The following is a 23888-nucleotide window of genomic DNA, read 5'->3' as shown; positions in this document are numbered from 1 at the left end:
AGGTTTTCTCACCTTTAGTTGATGTAGAAAATTTGATTTTCTCTTCTTAGCACTGATTTTCTCTTAGTTTAGCCGATATGCTTCTCCATAACATATTTAGTTCAAATCCTTTTGGCTGAATTAATAAAGTAAGCAAAAATAAGTTTCCTGATTTAAGTCTGTATTTATGTAACAGTTAATTTGTTTTCTATTATATAGCCTATTAGTTAATAATAATTAGCTAAATGAGTGGACATACCCAATATTTGAACAAAAAGTAAAGTAGTTGATCAAAGTGTTCATGGTTTAGAATTCTGTTTCATGACTGGGTTCATGAGCAATAGATGAATTGTCTTATAGCAGCTGCTCTAGTCAATCAGTTCCTTACACAGATGATGCCTTACGTGCAGCGCTGATCACTAATGCCTGAGATGTAACGTGAAATTTGTTAAATGAACAGGTAATTATTCTGAAGAACATTAATGTGTGTTCCAGGACCTGATCTTCAGGTTTGCATATCCAAGAAACCTACATGCTGCACCAGGAAGATGGAGGAGAGATATCAAATCGCAGCTCGCCAAGATATGGAGCAGTTGCTCCAAACATCCAGCTCAACACTAAAGTTGCTAATATCTCGAAATGCAGCTGCTTTTCAAGGTAAATGCATTTTGATTACTTTAACGGAGGACCAGTCTTGTTGTATAATTTATATAGTATCATTGCCCTGGTAAACTTGGCTAGGTTTACTTCTTTGTCTTTGCACATTACTATGGTATAAAGTGAGGTCTTAGCCTTTTCTAACTGTTTCTGAGGTGTCCTGGGCCATATGCGCTGAGTTGGACTGGGGAAACTGTTGTATTAGTGAAATGTCCTTGCAAATGTATTCCCTTGTAGCGTTCCTCCTGGTCCTCAGTATCCTGATCCGTGGTTTTACTTCAATATAAGTGGACATAATTACTAGATTTCAGTAAAATAGTCTATAATGTAAAATCCCATTGCATTTGACTAGGCAATTATCAATTTATTTTTACAAATATGATTTGAATAAATATTCACCTAATTTTCTTTCTGCAGTCTTATGTGATTTTCGTAAGAGCACCAGTGTGATGTATCAGAGTGCAGACAAATCTGATAAATAGTAAAATAGGAAATATTAATTGGATGTTTAAGGGTGAACTAAGACCAGAACTCAACATTAATTCAAAGAGTATGTTCAGAAATAAAATTAATGAATTATGAAATTGCAAGACACAGTGGAAAATAGATGATCTTTTCCTTATTTTAGTTCTCTCTTCTATAAAATTCCTTATTACTGCAGTGAAATAGCTTAATTTATTTTTCTCTTTAAAAAGCATTAGCTATTCTGTGTATGTTATAATGAAAATATCTAGGTTACACTGCTTTTCAAATAAATGTATTGCTTTTGTTCAAAGCAAAACAAAACTTCTCTTAGTATTTCTTTTTCTTAAGTACATTAATGTCTAAGTTGTGCTTTGCTTACATACATAACTAAATCACAAGGCTGATTAATTTTTAAAACTATACTTTTAAATAAACTAAAGACAATAAATCAGCATAAAAAAGTTGAGTTTAAATGCAGTTTATGATGAATTGATGATTTTTTTTGTAGAAACTGAAATTCCAGATTTAAGATGTTATATATTTAGCAATTTTTTTTAGATGTCTCAGAAAACACTTCTCATCTCCACAATGGGATTTATTCACGTGAAATTATAGAAAACATTTTGATATGCCTTTGAAGCAAAGATTTGTGATTTGAACTGGCTGGACCAGAAGATTTTAAGTGCTTATAGGAAGCAATGTAGTGATTTTTTCTCATGAAAATAATAGCAAGTGCAATATGGAAAATATGTTTTAGAGATAAAGGAACAGTGAAAAAACCAGTTTTATTAGAACAGGTATGGGAATTGTAGATCGTATGATCGAAAAGGTGACCTGGACTCATGTGGAAGAAGACTTAGAACATCAACTTGAGTTTGAGTCAATAAAGATGTTTTAACAGGGACTTCCGTTATGATTTCTTACCTTTTAATAGCAAAACTAAATCCCTCCAAGTAAGACTATATGGCCAAAGAAGATCTTGACAAATCAAACCCACTCTTTTGGATGGCAGCATTATCTGTATTGGTGAAGGAGAGTCACAGCAGTTACTACCACATAGGCACTCAGTGTTAGTTAAGCATTTTATTCTATCTTGAAACATACCTGTAAGAAACTTTTCACATATGCTTGGATAAACTGATCAATATAGAGCGATCAAGTTCAAAAGACTGGGAAAAATACCACACCTGAATTATTTAGACTTTTAAGATGGTGAGTTCAAGTTGCTGAAAAATTCTGATGATACTGCAAAAAGTTTGGTGACAACTATCTAGGTAGCAGAAATACACGGATTGTCTACGTCTTCCAGGGTGTCAGGTAATTTTATGCATATTAAAAACTTTTTTCTGTTTAATAAATTATACATGTTGTATTCAATAGGTTGACTTTTCTTGTTTATTCACATATGAATTGTTGTCGTAAATTGTGTTTTCCTTTTGAGGGACGTCACATTTTATTTAAGAATTGTGAGACAAGACAAATTTAGAAGAAATTTTCCTAGAGGCTAACTTTACTAGAACAAAATTCTCTTATAAGAATACGTGTTTTTAGTTTAATGAGTAGAATAAATTGCTTTGGGCTTATTTCCATAAAAACAAATATAAATATATATAGACTAAAAGAAATTTGAGAGATCCCATTTACTGCATCAAATTTAACAGGATACTTTATCAGTAAGTAAAATGTCTTCCACCTACTTTCTGTATAATCAAAATATCTGAAAACAATTTGAAGTCTTAAGTTTTTTAAGAAGAAAGAAATCAACCCATTTTATTGGGGAACAGTTTGTCTAAGGGAAATTTAACGGGGAAATCAATTCACTTCTCAAATGATGTAAATAGATGTGCTGCATTTTGATCTTACAATTTTTAAATAATGCACTTATGTCTTCTATTTCAACAGTATTAACCAGTTGTTTTTAGTGGTATTCTGTGTTGTAAAAGACTTTGGAGTGTGATGTAGTATGGTTTCCGCTCATGAGCCTCACGGAATCCCATAGAAGCATGTTTTTGAAACAACCCTTTGACTACGGCCAATGAGGATGATCACTTGAATCTATGGGTTTAGTGGAGCTCACAGTGCTGTGAGATGAAGGGCTTTTCCAGGGGAGAGAGGAAACTGTGCTGGCAACTGGTGCTAGGAGACAAGATTTTCCTGTGTACAAGCCACAGTTCAGTCTGGAATTCACAGTGCGGTTGGAATCTGCCTACTGGGACAACTCTTCTACTTTTTTACATTTACATAACTTATTAGGGTTTATTTGTCAGATTTTCTTAAAATAATTAAAAAAACAAAAATCTGGTTTTGGAAGGGCCCATAATTATGACCTGGGGCGTCACTAAATCCTAAGGGTTAGTCACTCTCACAGCACGCAGTGTTTCATAAGAATAAAAGAACAAATTGATGTCCCTGTGTCTGGTGTTGTTCATAAATAAGTGGTGCTGTTCACAAAGAGGACTGCTGGCTTTGTCACAGTGCAGACAGTAACTATTCCTCATTTTCAGGGGCTTAATAATGTTCATGAATAAAGCAGCCTGAGGTAATGCAAAAGACTCTAGTTTCCCTTCAGCTGTTTTAGTATGAGTGTGGGATTGCCTGCTTTAAAAATATTTTGCAACTGTTCTCTATAAATGTTTCATTTATTAATACACTGAAGTATGCTGTGCCTTCTGAATAAATAGGGAAAGTTGACAGAATAGTCATCTACTGTAAAAAAGCAACTCTTACCCAGATTCCAAATGTGTCCATATTTAAATGTGTTCAAATAATAGAATTTGGTTTATAAAATTGAAAACTATACAAAATTTTGAGCATCACTTTCAAAAATAAAACAAAACAATACTTGGGAGAACATTTTTAGAAGCCTGTGTTTTGTTTGAGTACCGGGAAGATGAGGTTAAGAAGTTATATCTTCCCTTAGGGATCACCTTTTCCCACTTCTCTTATCTTCAAGTATCTCATGTATTTCTAAAGTATATTTTAGATATTGAGTCTTTATTCTGGGGGCTTCCAGTTTTATAATATGATATTAACAAGTGTACATTATTATAAAATATTTATAAGTGATATTTAGAACAGGAAATATTTGACATTTTTATTTATGATTTCATTCTCTTGGCTAATTATATTTTCATCTCTTGACTTTAAGTACTTGAAAGATTGGCAAGCTTGTCCTGTGGTGTTGAAATGTTAGATTTAAGAATTTAATAAAATTGCATTCCTCTTTTTAAAGAAATGTAGGAATATGTTCAAAATTAAATTTCATATTTTTACAGCAAGTGAAATCACCTGATTCACTTAGTTTACTTCAGCTGTATTTTACAAAGGTGTGTTAATACTTAAAATTATTCCTTGGAAAAGCATTATGTGGAAGGATAAACGAATACTGCTATTTCTAATACTGACACTTACCTGATCAAAGGTTCAAGGCTAAGAAAATAGGAAGCCTTAGGCTGGCAGTGCTGAGGAGACTTGTTTATCTTTGTCTCTAGCATCTAGAGCAGATACTCAGTAAATGTAATTAAATGAACTGCATGAATACATGAATGGATGAATGGTACTTAGTAGGAAGATGGTTTTGAAATAAAATAACAGATTTCTTCCTGCCTGCCTGCCTTCATTCCTTCATTTCTTTCTTCTCTTTCTTACTCTGTTGATGCATTTAATGTATCTGTGGATTACCTACTAAGTTCCAGCAATGTCAGGTGGACTGTACAGTATCCAAATTTTAAAGTCATTTTATTTTTTTTGGCCCTTTCAGACATCTAATAGGTTCACATCTGATTAGTGATTTTAAAAACTACAAAAGGGGCACATTATAGTGTTTCTGTCAGTGGCACCCTGAATGTGATTGCACTTTCCCCTCAGTTTTAGGCATTTCGTGGTTTAGTGTGTTATCTCATTCAGCAGCTTTCAGTGCAACTGGTCTTTATCCAACTGGCCTTTATCTCTGAAATGCTAAAAATTGTTTCTTTTGAATCTGCATCAGCAGGCTGCTATTAATTATAAAAATGGATAATTTTCCTATATACTAGATAAAAGTTGCAAGAGCTGAAATTACTTTTCAGCTGGAAATAAAGCCTGCTTTGCATTAAGCATTGTCAATAGTGGAAAAAAATATTAAATATAGACCCAAGATCAGGTTCACTCTGAAAAATTTCTCTTTTAAATTTAAAGAAATTAAACATTTAGATGTTTTAATTCTGACTGGTGATAAATTATGATAATATCACCTATTGCCAAGGTAATCACACCTAGAAAGTCCAGTAACCTGGTCTGCTCTTGTGGGTTAAACAATTCTTTCTTGATCTTATATTAAACACTTTTTCAGTTAAATCTTTTCAATGTGAGAATGGTGTATTTATTGCCTGGAAGATGAGTTGACATTTCATTAGGTTCTCAATTATTTTTGTTATCTTTAGATTACTTTGGTCTTACTTTTGCATAAGGGACCCCAGAGATGGTTTTACTATGTGTTGAGTACAAGGACAGGACATTTGGAAGGTTACAATTAGGTCTGTTTTTGATATTTGTCCTCTATCACTTTTTCATCCATGTACATTGATTTATAAAATTTCTGTTTATACATATGTGACATTTGTTCATTTTCCTTATCATGGACATTTTAATAATTCCCAGTGTATTTTTGTACTTAAACAATGATGCAATCCACATTCTTGTTCATGTCTCCATGGGCACGTGTTTCTCTAGGGTTTTTATACCTAGAAGTGAAATTGTGGCTTGCAGGCTGTGCCCATTGTCCACTTTACTAGGTATTGGTGAATTGCTCTTCTGAGGAGCCAAACCAGCTTAAACTCCCACAAGCAGTTGGGGTGCTTTGCCATGGCTCCACATCTTTCTCATTCTCTGGAACATAATTTTGCTGTAGGTGTGGCTTGATTTAAACAAAAATTTATCTGGTTGTAGAGGGACAGGCACCCTCGGCCTGAAGAGGCCTTAGGGTACGTCTAGGAAGCAGTTAGGAGGTGATTATAATAATCCAGAAGAGACATCATGGTAACTTGGACCTCGGGGGTGGCAGTGCAGGTGGCGAGAAGGGGTAAGATTCTGCATATGATCATCAGCAGGCCCTGGATGAAGCAGGAAAGGAACTGAGACCAAGAGGGGGCTGATTGTGGTGAAATATATCAGGGTGAGCTTGTAAGTGCCTGGCATGTGTGGATGGAGGTGAGGTGAAGAAGATCAGGCTGCAGGATGGGTCTTCATATGGTTGGAATCCTGAGTATGTTGGTCGAGTTGGAATTAGATGAACTGTTTTTAAAATTCTCAGAGAGGGACTTTAGTGGGTGTAATAGGGCATTCATTGGTTAGCTGATGGAGACTACCTTATTGTTTGTTTTAAACCACGTTATTGAGGTATGATTGAGATCTGAAAACTTGTACTTATTTAAAGTATACAACTTGATGAGTTTGGAGAGAAGTATACATTCATGAAACCACCACCGTCCGTATTCTATGCCATAAACACTGGAGGGGGCTGATCTTTGAGAAAGGGTTAGAAGAGCAATGGTCTGGACAGAGCCAGGACATCTACAACTCTTTCTGTGGATCTGGCTCTGTAAAGTGGTAGAAATATTGTTTCTACAATAGCATATATATAAATATGAAAATAAAATTAATTTTGATAGAATAATCATGATTCTACACAATGAAATATATTATCAAAAGCATAATTTAAAAGTGAATTCACTTCTAATCAATACATAAAATTGACATGAAATTTGTAAGCATGTTTTTGACATTGATGGGAGAAAGCATGTAATGAAAAAATTGAATAAAGTTTCATAATAGTAATTATGGTCATAATCATGAGTTTGTATATGAGAAATTTATTTTAAACTAATTTTAATTAAAATGATATAATACATTACATGAAATTGAGAATAAAATTCTTAATTAGTCAATAGCCCAGTTAGCAAATGAGGTCATGCAATGAATTTCAGGTTTTGGAAACTCAATTTTGAAGTCTTATTGGTGATTCTCAAAACAGCAATGACACATTTGCTATTTCTATATGAATTAAAATGACCTAAGTTCTGTTTACCTAACAATATCAATAGTTATCAATCACTTCAATAATCTTTTTATTATATCATTTCTTTTCTAATTGGCAATACTTGCAGTTTATGTCCTAGCCTTTTGTCAAATTTAAATTTTTAAAATAATAATTCATTTTAAATTATGATACACTGCTTATTACAATATGGAAACATTCTTAGTAGTTAAGTTTTTTTCTATTGCTTTGGGGAAGAGCAGGTTAAGATGAAAATATTAAACCATTGCCCATATTTAATTGTTAAAGTGGTAAGATGTAATGGAAAATAACAGACCTCTCCTTCCTCAGATAAACAGAGAACTTAAATTTTATAGCCATTCCTCAATGTAGATGTTCATATGGAAAATTATCCAAGCATATCTCCACGCTTTTAGCATAAAATATATCTAGCAATAAATAGAATATATGTGTTATAGCTTTTATGCAGGAGGCAAAGGGCTTGAAATGGCATCTCAGATCCAGAGAGTTGTAATAGTAAATACAGGGTAACTATTGGATAGCTATGCTGTGATTCTTTTATTCCAGGGTGATTCTGCCCATGGGCTAACTTCTGTTTAAACAAAGATAATTGAACTTTTGCACCTTAAAGGATATTGTTCTCATGTACTATTAGTTTGACTTCATCTCCTCAGGGTATAAACTTGACTTGATTGTTAACTTACAACATTCGTTTTTTTTTTGGCCATAAGTAGCAATAGATTGAAGATACTCCACAGTAAACAAGCACTGGTCTTTGCTGAGGGAAACCATTTGTTGTTATGATTGGATAGGGAGCATGCTTCAGAGTTGGACAAGGTCCTAGAGTCAGAGGGTCTAGGTTTGAATCCTATCTCAAGATTTCCTGGCTGAGCCTCAGTATCCTTGCTTGTAGAATAGAATAAAAATAGTACCTTCTTCTAAGCTGCAATTAATGAGGACTGGTTGAGGTAACTCCTGTAATGTAACTAGCATGGTGGCTGATACCTAACGTTAGTATATTCAGTATATGTTAGCTCCGTTTTTCCTTAATTCAAGCTGTATCTTTTCCCCATACTTGGAGCAAAACCTTTCAGTGTGGAAATTGTCTAATGGTGTTTCCATAAGTGTGTTATGGGAAATGGTGTAAAGTCAATCATCACATGATCAGAACAAACACGTAAAGCCCTCTTTGAATCTCTGGGTCATTTGCCAGTGCTTGGGGTTATGGCCAAACATGCTCTCTCTATTGTTAAATACAAACTATTGAGAAAAAAGATTTGGTAAATAATGATAATTTGTACCTTTTAAAGCAGGGTTTACCTCTGCCTAGCTGGTAGTCAAATGAAATTTCAAATATCATTAAATGGTATTAAATTGTAATGTTTTGATCCTCTCTGTAGTAGAAACTAATATGAATGTTTGACTAACAGAATGATTTAGAGGGACAGAATCCATGGGAAGTTATTCAGTTAATGGTTTAATGAGAGCCTTAATCTTCTTAGTGTCCTTCAAGAAATGAGAATCTTCACATAGGAAAGGCTTTCAAATTTTGGTATCACTGATTCATTCTGATTACATTCAGGAATATTTGCAGTTTTTCTGTACAAATCCAAGCCTTTACATTATACACTTGGGAGTTATTACAACCACTAACTTCAAACTGGTCCTTTCACAACATGGAAAAAAAATGCACAGCATCCAGAACAATGTGAAAACTTTTTTTTTTATTGAAGTGTCATTTATACAATCTTACATTGGTTTCAAGTATACAAAACAGTGGTTCAACATTACCCATAGTATTAAATCCTCACCCCCAATAGTGTGGTTACTATCTGTCAACATAGGAAGATTTTACAGAATCGTTTGCTATATTCTTCATGCTGTATGTATACTGCTATCCCCATGACCAACTTATATTATGATTGAGAATATTTGTGCCCTTTTATCCCCTTTACCCAACCCACACTCAACCTCTCCCCCATGGTCATCGCCAATCATTTATCAGTGTCTGTTAGTCTACTGTTATTTTGTTCATTTTTTTTTGTTTTTGTTTTAGAGTCCACAAATAAGCATATGGTATTTGTCTTTCTCCTCCTGGCTATGTCACTTAGCATAATACCTTCTAGGTCCATCCATGTTGTTGCAAATGGAAATATTTCTTTTTTACACCTGAATAATATTCCATTATATTTATGCATTAACTCTTCTTTATCCATTCATCTGTTAATGGACACTTCGGTTGCTTCCATATTTTGACTATTGTAAATAATGTCACAATAAACATAGGGGTGCATATATCTTTTTGAATCAGGGATTTCATTTTCTTTGGGTAAACTCCTAGAAGTGGTATTACTGGGTTGTATAGTATTTCTATTTTTAGGTGTTTGGGGAACCTCCATACTGCTTTCCACAGGGGCTGCATCAATTTACATTCCCACCAACAGTGTAGGAGGTTTCCCGTTTCTATACAACTCACCAACACTTGTTATTTCTTGTCTTTTGGAGAGTGGCCATTCTGACTGGTATAAGGCTATCACCTTATTAATTTTTATTTCCCTGATGATTAGTGATGCATCTTTTCATGTGTCTGTTGGCCAATTGTATTTCTTATTTGGAAAAGTCTGTTCAGGTCCTACACCCATTTTTTTTTTTTTGAGAGGGCATCTCTCATATTTATTGATCAAATGGTTGTTAACAACAATAAAATTCAGTATAGGGGGGTCAATGCTCAATGTATAATCATTAATCCATCTCAAGCCTAACTCTCATCAGTCTCCAATCTTCTGAAGCATAATGAACAAGTTCTTACATGGTGAACGAATTCTTACATAGTGAATAAATTCTTACATGGTGAACAGTACAAGGGCATTCATCACAGAAACTTTCGGTTTTGATCATGCATTATGAACTATAAACAATCAGGTCAAATATGAATATTCGTTTGATTTTTATACTTGATTTATATGTTGATCCCACATTTCTCCCTTTATTATTATTATTATTTTTATTTTTAATAAAATGCTGAAGTGGTAGGTAGATGCAAGATAAAGGTAGAAAACATAGATTAGTGTTGTAAGAGAGCAATTGTAGATGATCAGGTGTGTGCCTGTAGACTATGTGTTAATCCAAGCTAGACAAGGGCAATAAAACATCCACGGATGCAGAAGATTTCTCTCAAAGCAGGGGGGATGAGGTTCTGAGCCTCACCTCTGTTGATCCCCAATTTCTCACCTGATGGCCCCCCTGAGACTGTGCCTGTCTTAGGTTGTTCCTCCCTTGAGGAATCTTACCCGTCTCTGGCTAACCAGTCATCTTCCAGGGCCATACAGGGAAATGTAAAGTTGGTAAGTGAGAGAGAAGCCATATTGTTTGAAAAGGTTAGCTTTTTACTTCTTTGCAGATTTATGCCCTGTGGCTTCTATGCCCAGCACTTGTCTCGAGGTATCTTTACCACCTGGAGGAATTATGATACTCGGTAACTTCGATATGAGGCACGAATTCTATTTAAGCGTTGTAATTAGGAAGGAAGAAGAAAAGCTATAGAGGTAACATATGGAAGAAAACATGGGAGGATTGATTATTTCTTTGACATATCTTCTTGTATAGTACCTTAACTATGTATAGGTTTTAAACTACTAACTAATTTGACACACATATTAACATAATAGGAATATAGTGACATAAACAAAGCAAATCTATAATTACCATCCATCTCCAGTGAAGCCAAGAAAACCATTTAGGCACCCTAGGCATTTGTGAAAATTTGTCTGATATGATGGATATTGTCCAACTGTACTGGAACAGTCTGAGAAAAATCAGACAAATTAAAGCAGCCCATTTCTGGGATCTGTTCACCTCCCATATGTTCTTTTAACCATAGATAGTCTATAGTTGTAAGATTTTGGAGCGCTACAACTTGCACCCCTCCCAACTCCTGGTTGAGTTCCAACAGTACAGATCCGGTCAAATTGGTTGTCTCACTGTATGCACATGCCAGCCTAGACATCTCCCTCCTCATTCCAATGGCAAGTCCAGGAAATGGTGGGGTGGTTGCAGCCACAACCGCAGCATCGCCCGGATCCCTGTGGACGCTTTTTGATGATCATCCCCCGGCACGAGTCCTCCAGAGAGTGCTGATGCCGGAAGCTCCTCCTCATATCGTATCTTAGTTCATTTTCTGGGTATCCCAAGCTGGGCCTTGATCTTCTGCATAGAAACAAACAGACCCTTTGCCCACACTTTGACATGCCCTCTATACCACTGTGCAGAACTCATTGGAGGTCAGCACACAGGGACTGCTTTTTTTTTTTTTTTATTAAGAGAAAGGAATATTATCAGAAAAGAGTACCTCCATAGCTTATCATCTGACACCCTTTAAGTGATCAACATTAAGGATATTTAAAGCATGCGTTGATCTTTGATTTACCAATACTTTTATCCTATCAAGGAGTAATCCCCCTTTTCTTTCTTTCTTTCTTTTTTTTTTTAATCTTTAATCTACACTTACATGAAGAGTACTATGTTTACTATGCTCTCCCCTATATCAGGTCCCCCCTAACAACCACATTACGGTTACTGTCCATCAGCTTAGCAAAATGTTGTAGAATCCCTACTTGTCCTCTCTGTGTTGTGCAGCCCACCCTCCCCTTTCTCCCTCCCCCCCATGCATGCTAATCTTAATACCCCCTTCTTCTTCCTCCCCCCTTATCCCTCCCTGCCCACCCATCCTCCCCAGTTCCTTTCCCTTTGGTACCTGTTAGTCCATTTTTGGGTTCTGTAATTCCACTGCTGTTTTGTTCCTTCAGTTATTCCTTTGTTCTTATACTCCTCAGATGAGTGAAATCATTTGGTATTTCTCTTTCTCCGCTTGGCTTATTACACTGAGCATAATACTCTCCAGCTCCATCCATGTTGCTGCAAATGGTTGGATTTTTCCACTTCTTCTGGCTGAGTAGTATTCCATTGTGTATATATACCACATCTTCTTTATCCACTCATCTACCGATGGACATTTAGGTTGCTTCCAATTCTTGGCTATTGTAAATAGTGCTGCGATAAACATAGGGGTGCATCTGTCTTTCTCAAACTTGATTGCTGCCTTCTTAGGGTAAATTCCTAGGAGTGGAATTCCTGGGTCAAATGGTAGGTCTGTTTTGAGCATTTTGATGAGCCTCCAAACTGCTTTCCACAGTGGTTGAACTAATTTACATTCCCACCAGCAGTGTAGGAGGGTTCCCCTTTCTCCACAACCTCGCCAACATTTGTTGTTGTTTGTCTTTTGGATGGCAGCTATCCTTACTGGTGTGAGGTGATACCTCATTGTAGTTTTAATTTGCATTTCTCTGATAATTAGCGATGTGGAGCATCTTTTCATGTGTCTGTTGGCCATCTGTATTTCTTTTTTAGAGAACTGTCTGTTCAGTTCCTCTGCCCATTTTTTGATTGGGTTATTTGTTTTTTGTTTGTTGAGGCATGTGAGCTCTTTATATATTCTGGACGTCAAGCCTTTATCGTATCTGTCATTTTCAAATATATTCTCCCATACTGTAGGGTTCCTTTTTGTTCTATTGATGGTGTCTTTCGCTGTACAGAAGCTTTTCAGCTTAATGTAGTCCCACTTGCCTATTTTTGCTGTTGTTTTCCTTGCCTGGGGAGATATGTTCAAGAAGAGGTCACTCATGTTTATGTCTAAGAGGTTTTTGCCTATGTTTTTTACCAAGAGTTTAATGGTTTCATGACTTAGATTCAGGTCTTTGATCCATTTTGAGTTTACCTTTGTATATGGGGTTAGACAATGATCCAGTTTCATTCTCCTACATGTAGCTGTCCAGTTTTGCCAACACCATCTGTTGAAGAGACTGTCATTTTGCCATTGTATGTCCATGGCTCCTTTATCAAATATTAATTGACCATAATTGCTTGGGTTAATGTCTGGAGTCTCTAATCTGTTCCACTGGTCTGTGGCTCTGTTCTTGCACCAGTACCGAATTGTCTTGATTACTATGGATTTGTAGTAGAGCTTGAAGTTGGGGAGTGAGATCCCCCCTACTTTATTCTTCTTTCTCAGGATTGCTTTGGCTATTCGGGGTCTTTGGTGTTTCCATATGAATTTTTGAATTATTTGTTCCAATTCATTGAAGAATGTTGCTGGTAGTTTGATAGGGATTGCATCAAATCTGTATATTGCTTTGGGCAGGATGGCCATTTTGACGATATTAATTCTTCCTAGCCATGAGCATGGGATGAGTTCCCATTTATTAGTGTCCCCTTTAATTTCTCTTAAGAGTGACTTGTAGTTTTCAGAGTATAAGTCTTTCACTTCTTTGGTTAGGTTTATTCCTAGGTATTTTATTCTTTTTGATGCAATGGTGAATGGAATTGTTTTCCTGATTTCTCTTTCTATTGGTTCATTGTTAGTGTATAGGAAAGCTACAGATTTCTGTGTGTTAATTTTGTATCCTGCAACTTTGCTGTATTCCGATATCAATTCTAGTAGTTTTGGAGTGGAGTCTTTAGAGTTTTTTATGTACAGTATCATATCATCTGCAAATAGTGACAGTTTAACTTCTTCTTTACTGATCTGGATTCCTTGTATTTCTTTGTTTTGTCTGATTGCCGTGGCTAGGACCTCCAGTACTATGTTAAATAACAGTGGGGAGAGTGGGCATCCCTGTCTGGTTCCCGATCTCAGAGGAAATGCTTTCAGCTTCTCGCTGTTCAGTATAATGCTGGCTGTGGGTTTATCATATATTGCCTTTATTATGTTGAGGTACTTGCCCTCTATTCCCATTTTGCTGAGAGTTTTTATCATGAATGGATGTTGAATTTTGTCAAATGCTTTTTCAGCATCTATGGAGATGATCATGTGGTTTTTGTCTTTCTTTTTGTTGATGTGGTGGATGATATTGATGGATTTTCGAATGTTGTACCATCCTTGCATCCCTGGGATGAATCCCACTTGGTCATGGTGTATGATCCTTTTGATACACTGTTGAATTCTGTTTGCTAATATTTTATTGAGTATTTTTGCATCTACATTCATCAGGGATATTGGTCTGTAATTTTCTTTTTTGGTGGGGTCTTTGCCTGGTTTTGGTATTAGGTTGATGTTGGCTTCATAGAATGAGTTTGGGAGTATTCCGTCTTCTTCTATTTTGTGAAACACTTTAAGGAGAATGGGTATCATGTCTTCTCTGTGTGTCTGATAAAATTCTGAGGTAAATCCGTCTGGCCCTGGGGTTTTGTTCTTGGGTAGTTATTTGATTACCGTTTCAATTTCTTTGCTCGTAATTGGTTTGTTTAACTTTTGTGTTTCTTCCTTGGTCAGTCTTAGGAGGTTGTATTTTTCTAGGAATTTGTCCATTTCTTCTAGGTTTTCCAGCTTGTTGGCATATAGGTTTTCATAGTAGTCTTTAATAATTCTTTGTATTTCTCTGGAGTCTGTCGTGATTTTTCCATTCTCATTTCTGATTATGTTGATTTGTGTTGATTCTCTTTTTCTCTTAATAAGTTGGGCTAGAGGCTTATCTATTTTGTTTATTTTCTCAAAGAACCAGCTCTTGGTTTCATTGATTTTTGCTATTGTTTTATTCTTCTCAATTTTGTTTATTTCTTCTCTGATCTTTATTATGTCCCTCCTTCTGCTGACTTTAGGCCTCATTTGTTCTTCTTTTTCCAGTTTCGATAATTGTAATGTTAGACTATTCATTTGGGATTGTTTTTCCTTCTTCAAGTGTGCCTGGGTTGCTATATACTTTGCTCTTAGAACTGCTTTCGCTGCATCCCACAGAAGTTGGGGCTTAGTGTTGTTGTTGTCATTTGTTTCTATATATTCCTTGATCTCTATTTTGATTTGTTCATTGATCCATTGATTATTTAGTAGCATGTTGTTAAGCCTCCATGTGTTTGTAAGCCTTTTTGTTTTCTTTGTAGAATTTATTTCTAGTTTTATACCTTTGTGGTCTGAAAAATTGGTTGGTAGAATTTCAATATTTTGGAATTTACTGAGGCTCTTTTTGTGAGCTAGTATGTGGTCTATTCTGGAGAATGTTCCATGTGCACTGGAGAAGAATATATATCCTGTTGCTTTTGGATGTAGAGTTCTATAGATGTCTATTAGGTCCATCTGTTCTAGTGTGTTGTACAGTGCCCGTGTGTCCTTACTTATTTTCTGCCCGGTGGATCTATCCTTTGGGGTGAGTGGTGTATTGAAGTCTCCTAAAATGAATGCATTGTAGTCTATTTCCCTCTTTAGTTCTGTTAGTATTTGCTTCACATATGCTGGTGCTCCTGTGTTGGGTGCATATATATTTAGAATGGTTATATCCTCCTGTTGGACTGAGCCCTTTTTCATTATATAGTATCCTTCTTTATCTCTTGTTACTTTCTTTGTTTTGAAGTCTATTTTGTCTGATATTAGTACTGCAACCCCTGCTTTCTTCTCACTGTTGTTTGCCTGAAATATGTTTTTCCATCCCTTGGCTTTTAGTCTATGCTTGTCTTTGGGTTTAAGGTAAGTTTCTTGTAAGCAGCATATAGGTGGGTCTTGCTTTTTTATCCGTTCTATTACTCTGTGTCTTTTGATTGGTACATTAAGTCCATTTACATTTAGGGTGACTATTGAGAGATATGTACTTATTGCCATTGCAGGCTTTAGATTCGTGGTTACCAAAGGTTCAAGGTTAGCTTCTTTAGTATCTTACTGCCTAACTTAGCTTGCTTATTGAGCTGTTATATACACTGTCTGGAGATTCTTTTCTTCTCTCCCTTCTTATTCCTCCTCCTCCATTCTTCATATGTTGTGTGTTTTGTTCTGTGCTCTTTTTAGGAGTGCTCCCATCTAGAGAAGTCCCTGTAGGATGCCCTGTAGAGGTGGTTTGTGAGAAGCAAAATCCCTCAGCTTTTGCTTGTCTGGGAATTGTTTAATCCTGCCATCATATTTAATTGATAGTCGTGCTGGACACAGTATCCTTGGTTCAAGGCCCTTCTGTTTCATTGCATTAAGTATATCATGCCATTCTCTTCTGGCCTGTAGGGTTTCTGTCGAGAAGTCTGATGTTAGCCTGATGGGTTTTCCTTTATAGGTGACCTTTTTCTCTCTAGCTGCCTTTAAAACTCTTTCCTTGTCCTTGATCCTTGCCATTTTTATTACTATGAGTCTTGGTGTTGTCCTCCTTGGATCCTTTCTGTTGGGGGTTCTGTGTAATTCCATGGTCTGTTCGATTATTTCCTCCCCCAGTTTGGGGAAGTTTTCAGCAATTATTTCTTCAAAGAGACTTTCTATCCCTTTTCCTCTTTCTTCTTCTTCTGGTACCCTTATAATATGAATATTATCCCTTTTGGCTTGGTCACATAGTTCTCTTAGTGTTGTTTCATTCCTGGAGATCCTTTTATCTCTCTCTATGTCAGCTTCTATACATTCCTGTTCTCTGGCTTCTATTCCTTCAATGGCCTCTTGCATCTTATCCATTCTGCTTATAAATCCTTCCAGGGATTGTTTCACTTCTGTGATCTCGTTCCTGACATCTGTGATCTCCCTCCAGATTTCATCCCATTGCTCTTGCATTTTTCTCTGCATCTCATCCCATTGCTCTTGCATTTTTCTCTGCATCTCTGTCAGCATGTTCATCATTTTTATTTTGAATTCTTTTTCAGGAGGACTGGTTAGGTCTGTCTCCTTCTCAGGTGTTGTCTCTGTGATCTTTGTCTGCCTGTAGTTTTGCCTTTTCATGGTGATAGAGATGGTTTGCAGACCTGGTACGAGTGACCGCTAGAAGAGCTTCCCTTCTTGTTGGTTTGTGGCCTTCCTCTCCTGGGAGAATAGCGACCTCTAGTGGCTTATGCTTGTCAGCTGTGCGCAGACAGGGCTTCTGCTACCTGCCCGTTTGTTATGGAGTTTATCTCTGCTGTTGCTGTGGGCGTGGCCTGGCTGGGGCTGCTCCTCCAAAGTGGTGGAGCCCCGTTGGAGGGGGAGCAGCTGGAAGGCTATTTATCTCTGTAAGGGGCCTCTGTTCTCCCTGTTGCCCAGGGGGTTAGAATGCCCAGAGATCCCCAGATTCCCTGCCTCTGGTCTAAGTGTCCTGTCTTCCAAAAAGCACTCTCCAAACCAAAACAACAACAGCAACAATGAGAGAGGGAACAAAAAAAAAAAAAAAAAGGAAATAACACACGATTTATTATTTTTTTTCCTCAGGCGCCAGTCCCAGGCACTCGCTCACTGGTCGTGCTGCCCTGCCTCCCTAGCACTGGGGTCCCTGTCCCTTCAAGGCTTCCAAAAAGCACCCGCCTACCAGTCCCGCAGGGAAAAACACGCGATATTCTTTTTCTTCAGGCGCCGGTCCCAGGCACCCGCTCACTGGTCCTGCTGCCCTGTCTCCCTAGCACTGGGGTCCCTGTCCCTTCAAGGCTTCCAAAAAGCACCCGCCCACCGGTCCTGTAGGGAAAAATGTGCGATAATCTTTGTCCTCAGGTACCGGTCCCAGGCACCCCCTCGCTGGTCCCACCTCCCTGCCTCCCTAGCAATGGGGTCCATGTCCCTTTAAGGCTTCCAAAAAGCACTCCCCAAAAAGAGAGAAAAAAAAGGGGAAAAACGCGCCGGTCTCAGGCACCCGCCCACCGGTCCCGTAGGGAAAAACGAATGATAATCTTTGTCCTCAGGCGCCGGTCCCAGGCACCTGCTCACCGGTCCCGCCGCCCTGCATTCCTAGCAACGGGGTCCCTGTCCCTTTAAGGCTTCCAAAAAGCACTCGCCAAAAAAAAAAAACCGCTCCAGTTTCTTTCCACCCACCGGGACCCGGGGGGAGGGGCGCTCGGGTCCCGCCGGGCCGGGGCTTGTATCTTACCCCCTTCACAAAGCGCTGGGTTCTTGCATGTGTGGATGTGGTCTGGATGTTGTCCTGTGTCCTCTGGTCTCTATTTTAGGAAGAATTTTCTTTGTTATATTTTCATAGCTCTATGTGTTTTTGGGAGGAGATTTCCACTGCTCTACTCACGCCACCATCCTGGCTCCTCCACCCATTTTTTGATAGGGTTATTTGTTTTGTGGGAGGTTGATGTGTAAGAGTTCTTCGTATACTTTGGATGTTAACCCTGTATCAGATGAATCATTTACAAATATATTCATTCATACCGTTGGATTCTTTTTTTGTTCTGTTGATGGTGTCCTTTGATGTTTAGAAGCTTTTTGTTTGATATAGTCACACTTGTTTATTTTTGATGTTTCCCTTGCCCAGGGAGATGTGTCCAGGAAAAATTTCTCATGCTTATGTTCAAGAGATTTTTGCCTATGTTTTCTTCTAAGAGTTTTATGGTTTCATGTCTTACATTTAGGTCTTTAATCCATTTCAAGTTTACTTTTGTATGGAGTTAGATAGTAACCCAGTTTCATTCTCTTGCATGTAGCTTTCCAGTTTTCCCAATGCCAGTTATTGAAAAGACTGTCTTTTCCCATTGTATATTCATTGCTCCTTTATCATATACTAATTGACCATATATGCTTGGGTTGATATCTGTGCTCTCTATTCTGTTCCATAGATCTTTAGTTCTGTTCTTGTGCTAGTACCATACTGTTTTGATTACTGTAGCTTTGTAGCATAGCTTGAAGTCAGAGATCATAATAACCTTAGCTTTGTTCTTCTTTTTCAGGATTGCTTTGGCTGTTTAGGGTCTTTCATGGTTCCATATAAATTTTAGGATTACTTGCTCTAGTTCATTGAAAAATGCCATTCATAGTTTGATAGGAATTGCACTGAATATGTAAATTGCTTTGGGCAAGAGGACCATTGTCACAATATTAATTCTTCCTATCCATAAACATGGGATATGCTTCCCTTTATTGGTGCCTTCTTCAATTTCTCTCCTGTCTTATAGTTTTCATAGTACAGCTCTTTCACCTCCTTGGTTAGGTTTATTCCTAGGTATTTTATTCTTTTTTGATGCAATTGTACATGGAATTGTTTTCCTGATTTCTCTTTCTGCTAGTTTGTTATTAGTATATAGGAATGCAGTAGATTTCTATGTATTAATTTTGTATCCTGCAACTTTGATGAATCCATTTTATTAGTTATAATACTTTTTGGTAGAGTCTTTAGGGCTTTGTTTATATAATATCATGTTATCTGAAAATAGTGTCAGTTTAACTTCCTTTTTAACAATTTGAATGTCTTTTGTCTCTCTTGTCTGATTGCTGTGGCTAGGACCTCCAGTACTATGTTGAATAAAAGTGGTGAGAGTGGGCATCTTTTCTTGTTGCTGATCTTAGAGGAAAAGCTTTCAACTTTTTGCCACGGAGTATGATCTTAGCTGTGGGTTTGTTGTATATGGCCTTTATTATTTTGAGGTATGTACCCACTATACCCATTTTGTTGACAGTTTTTATTATAAATAGATGTTGAGTTTTGTCAAATGCTTTTTCAGCATCTATTAAGATTATCATGTGGTTTTTATCCTTTTTGTTCATGTGGTGGATGATGTTGTTTGATTTATGAATATTATATCATCCTTGCATCCCTTGGTCATGATGGATGATCATTGTGATGTATTTTTGAGTTTGGCTTGATAATATTTTGTTAAGGATTTTTGCATCTATGTTCAGCAGATATATTGACCTAAAATTTTCTTTTTTTTGTAGTGTCTTCATTTGGCTGCGGTATTAGAGTGATGCTGGTCTCATAGAACAAGTTTGGAAGTATTCCCTCCTCTTCTACTGTTTGATTAAGAAGGAGGGGTATTAACTCTTCTTTAAATGTTTTGTAGAATTCATCTATGAAGCCATATGGTCCTTTTTCTTCGTTGGGAGTTTTTTGATTATCAATTCAACTTCATTACTGGTGATTTGTTCAGATTTTCTGTTTCTTTTTATGTCAGTCTTGGAAGGTTGTATTTTTCTAGGAATTTTTCCATCTCTTCTAGGTTGTCCAATTTATTGGCCTATAATTTTTCATAGAATTCTCTAATTGTATTTCTGTAACATCCATTGTGAGTATTCATTTTTTGTTTCTGATTTTGTTTATTTGTGTAATCTCTCTTATTCTTGATAAGTCTGGCTAGGGGTTTGTCTATTTATTTCCTCAAAGAGTCACCACTTGGTTACTGATTTTTTTTCTATTGTTTTATTATTCTCTATTTTATTCTGCTCTGATCTTTATTATGTCCCTCCTTTTATTAACTTTGGGTTTCATTAGTTCTTCTTTTTCTAGTTCTTTAGCTGTGAGTTTAGACTGTTTGTTTGGGGTTCTTGTTTCTTAAGATAGGCCTGCATTGCTATATACTTCCCTCTTAGAACCACTTTTGTGGTGTCACACGTATTTTGAACTGTTGTATTTTGGTTTTCATTGTCTCCTGTATTGCTTGATTTCTATTTGATATGTTCATTGATCCACTGATTATTTAGAAACACGTTGTTTAGCATCCATGTGTTTATAGGACTTTTTTTTGTTTTCTTTGTACAATTACTTTCTAGTTTCTGTGGTCTGAGAAGTTGCTTGATATAATTTCAATCTTCTTATATTTATTGAGGCTCTTTTTGTGACCTAGCATGTGATCTATTTTGAGGAACATTCCATGTACACTTGAGAAGAATGTATATCCTGCTGCTCTTGGGTGGAATGATCTGTATATATCTGTTAAGTTCATCTGATCTAATATATTGTTTAGTGCCTCTGTTTCCTTATTTATTTTCTGTCTGGTTGATAAATGAATTTATGTAAGTGGTATGTTAAAATCTCCTAATATGAATGAGTTCCAGTTTATTTCCCCCTTTAATTCTGTTAATATTTGTTTACATATTTAGGTGCTCATATGTTGGGTGCATAGAAACATAGGTAATAGATACTTGTTGGACTGATCCCTTTATCATTATTAAGGTCCTTCTTTGTCTCATTACTTTCTTTGTTTAGAAGTCTGTTTTGTCTGAAATAAACATTGCTACTTCTGCTTTTTTTGCTCTATTATTTGCATGAAATATCTTTTTCCATCTCTTTGCTTTAAGTCTGTGTACGTCTTTAGGTCTGAAATGAGTTTTATGTAGGCAGCATATAAATGGGTCTTGTTTCTTTATCCATTCTGCCACCTATGTCTTCTGATTCATCTGTTCATTCCATTTACATTTTAGGTAATTATAGATAGGTATGCACTTACTGCTATTTTATTAATTGTTTTTGTAGTTCCTCTCTGTTCCTTTCTTCCTCTCTTATACTCTTCTCTTGACATTTGATGGTTTTCTTTAGTGCTGTGATTGGATTTCTTTTTTTAAATTTTGTGTGTATATATTATAGGTTTTAGATTTTTGGTTTCTATACAGTTCATGGATAGCTTCCTAACTACATAGCAGTCTGTATTAAGGTGATGACTGCTCTATTTCACAGTCTAAAACTACTTTTTTTATCTTCTTCTTCCGCCACACTTTATGTATTAGATGTCATAATCTGCATTTTTTTTTCTGTATCCCTTGACTGATTTTGTGTATAGTTGTTTTACTACTTTTGTTTTGTTTTAATTTCATACTCACTTGGTAAATCATTGGTCTACTGCCTTTACTAGTGTTTATTTTCACTGGTGAAAACTATTTAGGCTTAAGGACATTTCTTTCTACAGAAATCCCTTTAATGTATCCTGTAATGTCAGTTAAGTGGTTATAAATTCCTTAAGCCTTAGTTTATTGGGAAATATTTAATTTTTTCCTCCAATTTGAATGATAATATTGCTGGGTAGAGGATTCTGTTTGAAGGTCCTTACCTTTCAATACATTAATTTTTCATGCCACTCCCTTCTGGCCTACGAAGTTTCTGCAGAGAAGTCTGCTGATAGCTGGATGGGTTTTCCCTTGTAAGTAATCTTTGTTGTCTCCCTGTCTGCTTTCAGCATCCTCTCCTTATCTTTAATCTTCATCATTTAATTATTGTATGTCTCAGTGTTGTCTTCCTGATGTTCCTTTCATTAGGGGCTCTCTGTGCTTCCATGACTTGGGTGTCTATTTCTTTCTCTATATTGAGGAAGTTCTCTCCAGTTATTTCTTCAAAGAAACTTTCTATCCCTTTGTTTCTCTCTCTCTTTGCCTTCTGGTACCTCTTAGGTGAATATTGTTTCATTTGGAGTTGTCATACATTTCTCTTATCCTCCTCTCTGATTCTTTTTCTCTCTGTTCCTCAGCTTTATTGTTTTCCTGTTCTCTAATTTCTATCTCATTATCTCCTCTACTTGCAGTAATCTATAATTTATTCCCTCCACTGTGTATTTCATTTCAGTTACTGTATTCTTCATCTCTGAGTGGTTCTTTTTCAAACTCTTCTCTTTGTTGAAGTCCCCTGTGAGGTCATCAGTACTTTTCCACACATCAGTGAGCATATTTATGACTGTTACTTTGAAGTCTTCATCATGGAGATTGGTAATCTCCTATTCATTAAGACCTCTTTCTGGTGTCTTATCCTATAAACTCATTACAGCATTTTTCATTTATTACAATTTTGTTTCCAGCATGTTCCTCTCCTTATTTTGGTCTCTGTGTTTCTTCCTTTGTATTAGATTAATCTGCTATGCCACTTGTCTAGAGAGTAGTGGCTTTATTCTGAAGAAGGTGTCTTGAGATGCCCAGAAGCTCAAGACCCTTTACTCTCCAGTGTTTTGTTCTCCTTTGTGGTGGAGCTGCAGTTGCTGTTGGTGGGCCACCTTTCTATCTGCCAGCAGTAACTGATCAGCCTGCCTGGTCAGCAGTTTGCTTCAGCTGTCCCTTTGTGAGCCAAGCACCTGTGCTTCTGATGGGATTGTTGTAGGTGGGTTTCCCTCTGCCTGCCCTGCAGTGAGTTGGTGCTGCTGGAGTAATGGGGTGTGTGGTGTCTTGCCAATGGGTTTCAGCCCTGGGCACGTTCAGTATGGATTCAGTGTGACCAAAGAAATTGACAGCAAAATGTTCTTTGGGGTGAAAGGGTTATACCCAACTTTATTTCTAGGTGGCAGGTCAGTCACTGGAATCCCGTTCACTCAGAGCGAGTCTGCAGGCAGCAAGCTGGTCTCTGCCTCTGGGTCCCTCTGTCCACACATCTGTCCTCTGGGCTTCTCTGCACAGCTGCCCCACACAGCCATCCTCTGGGCTTCTCTGCCTGTAGAGCCATCCCGCACAGCCGTACTCTGGGCCTCTGTCGTCGGCGCTGCCACCACTCCAGCCTCTGCTCTGCTCTCCTTCAGCCTTGCAGCCCTGCCACCCTGTTATGCCAAGAGCACTGGGTGGAGCTCTTTTTATAGTCAACAGCCATGTATTGCCCACAGGTATGCAGTGAGCCAGTCAACCATGGCCAGGTGAGAATCCTGGGCACAAGAACTCTCATTTTATTCATAGTAGGGTGGTAGCATGACTCTGTGGTGGGCGCCCTGGGGCAGCATGCATAGTTGTGCATTGGTGGAGGGGCATGTGACTGGGTTATCCATGAGGGAGAAGGGAGCTCAAACTGGCTCCTGCAGGTGCCTCCATAGTGGGGCTGAGCCAGGGCTGAGAAAGCTGGGAAAGCCTCATTCTGCCTATCAGGCTGCAAAGTCTCAGGCTGCTATGCCAAGTGGGTGGGTGGGTATGCAGGGCTGCATCTCCGAGCTGAGCTGCCAGCAAGGTGGGTTGAGCCTTTGGGCCCCCACAAATGCCCAAACTGTTGGGCTGAGGGAGAGCTGGGGTAGTGTCATCCCCTTCCGTTTCTCCTGGAGAGAGCTCCATCCAACCCTGACCCTGTTGGTACCCCTCCTGCTGCTGGCAAATCTTTCAAACTGCCAC

The 23888-nt window shown here is 37.4% G+C and overlaps 1 protein-coding gene across 2 annotated transcripts in view; it reads left to right on the top strand.

Moving 5' to 3' along the window:
- The window catches only part of GPC5 (glypican 5), a 1280510-nt gene that overhangs the window by 55903 nt on the left and 1200719 nt on the right, over positions 1 to 23888 (top strand). Inside the window, exon 2 of one of the 2 annotated variants that reach the window (XM_037024987.2) lies at positions 475 to 636. The exons of the other annotated variant lie outside the window; for it this stretch is intronic. Within the exon in view, the coding sequence (XP_036880882.2) occupies positions 475 to 636 (162 nt within the window). The remainder of the gene's footprint in view (positions 1 to 474; positions 637 to 23888) is intronic. 2 annotated transcript variants of the gene reach the window in all.

This window comes from Manis javanica, chromosome 9, assembly GCF_040802235.1.
Source record: "Manis javanica isolate MJ-LG chromosome 9, MJ_LKY, whole genome shotgun sequence".
Classification (NCBI taxonomy): Eukaryota; Metazoa; Chordata; class Mammalia; order Pholidota; family Manidae; genus Manis; species Manis javanica.
The sequence above is the reverse complement of the archived record's forward strand: the minus strand, read 5'-3'. Positions and strand labels throughout refer to the sequence as shown.